This window comes from Pundamilia nyererei, unplaced genomic scaffold (assembly GCF_000239375.1).
Source record: "Pundamilia nyererei isolate P.nyererei 1_Seehausen unplaced genomic scaffold, PunNye1.0 scaffold00070, whole genome shotgun sequence".
Classification (NCBI taxonomy): Eukaryota; Metazoa; Chordata; class Actinopteri; order Cichliformes; family Cichlidae; genus Pundamilia; species Pundamilia nyererei.
This window is the reverse complement of record NW_005187471.1, coordinates 1676600-1677891: the sequence shown is the minus strand read 5'-3', so window position 1 is coordinate 1677891 and position 1292 is coordinate 1676600. Positions and strand designations below refer to the sequence as shown.

The 1292-nt window shown below is 41.2% G+C and overlaps 1 protein-coding gene across 1 annotated transcript in view; it reads right to left on the bottom strand.

Annotated features, from left to right (window-relative positions):
* The window catches only part of LOC102197966 (glycogenin-1-like), a 12053-nt gene that overhangs the window by 6075 nt on the left and 4686 nt on the right, over positions 1-1292 (bottom strand). The window contains exon 5 of the mRNA XM_005736628.1: positions 898-1024. Coding sequence (XP_005736685.1) covers positions 898-1024 — 127 coding nt within the window. The remainder of the gene's footprint in view (positions 1-897; positions 1025-1292) is intronic.

Sequence of the window (1292 nt, the reverse complement as noted above, 5' to 3'; positions counted from 1 at the left end):
TGATTAATAGTTAAATATTATTGTTGAGGGGCACAGACAGGACTCCGCACGCACACACACATAAAAAAAGAAATTAAAAACATTTAAAAGTTGCCTCAACAAAAGGGCACTTTGGGCACTCATCAGGAAAGGGGCGGGTGCTCAAGCCCCTCTAGCCCCCCCCCCTCTGCACGTCCCTGAACAGACTGACAGTTAGCTGTTCATGTAAACTCTCAACAGGGACCTAAAAAGTGAAAAAACATTATTGTAATCAGACCTCCTGATAGTGGAAACTCTAGAAGAGGAGAAAAAAATTGACTTGGATGAAAACAGGAGAAATATCAAGCAATGAGAGGGTTTACCCCAAGATTCAAACCAGCATGATGGAGTTATGTCGTGTTAGGACATCTCATCTATGGCTGCTAATAGAACTAGATGTTTATTGATGATGTGACTGCTGATCAAAGAATGACCAATGGATTCTAAAGTGTGTACTTAAAAAGCTGCATGACACACATCCTGCAACGGTTTCTTGCCACATTCCTATAAAACTCTACTAAACAGCAATTACATTTGTAAATCCAAAGATATGAATCATGACGACACACTACATCCACCGATCTCCTCCAAAAGGACACATACGGTTCCGATTTAAATAAAACGGCATATATAGCTGCTCTAGTTCCTCTTATTCGAGCCAGGTTTTGGTAAAACTAGCGATCTGTTTCAGTGGCTTCTTGTAATTTAACCCCCAACCACTGACACACACACAAACACAAGACCTTTGAACTGACCTTGATGAAGTTTTATGTCACCTTAACCACATAATGAGTGCATTGAGTATTTCCTCACATGTTCACATCTACTAGTTTCTGCAGTTTTCAAAGAGAAACTGTGCGCATGTGCTTGCATACTAACTGTTTGAAAGCCGGTAGGTAGGAGTAGATGGCAATGCTGCTGAGGTTGTAGATAAAGGGGAGGTGTTTGGAAATATCTGCCGTCGCCCAGGTGTTAAAGTAACTGTTGAGAACTCCCTGATCCCCACCTGAAGACAAAGACAAGCAGACAAGCATTATCAAATACACTTCACGATATAACGGAGCACAATGAGAGGTAGCCAAAAATACACAATAGTCTTTATATTGGTGATATAAATTTAGTGCCTTTCTAATAAAGGATAAAGATGTTCTTCAGTTTCTGGCATTTTCACCTCATTTGACCGCTCTTCTCTCACTGCTGTAATCCACACACACACACACACACACACACACACACACACACACACACACACACACACACACACACACACACAC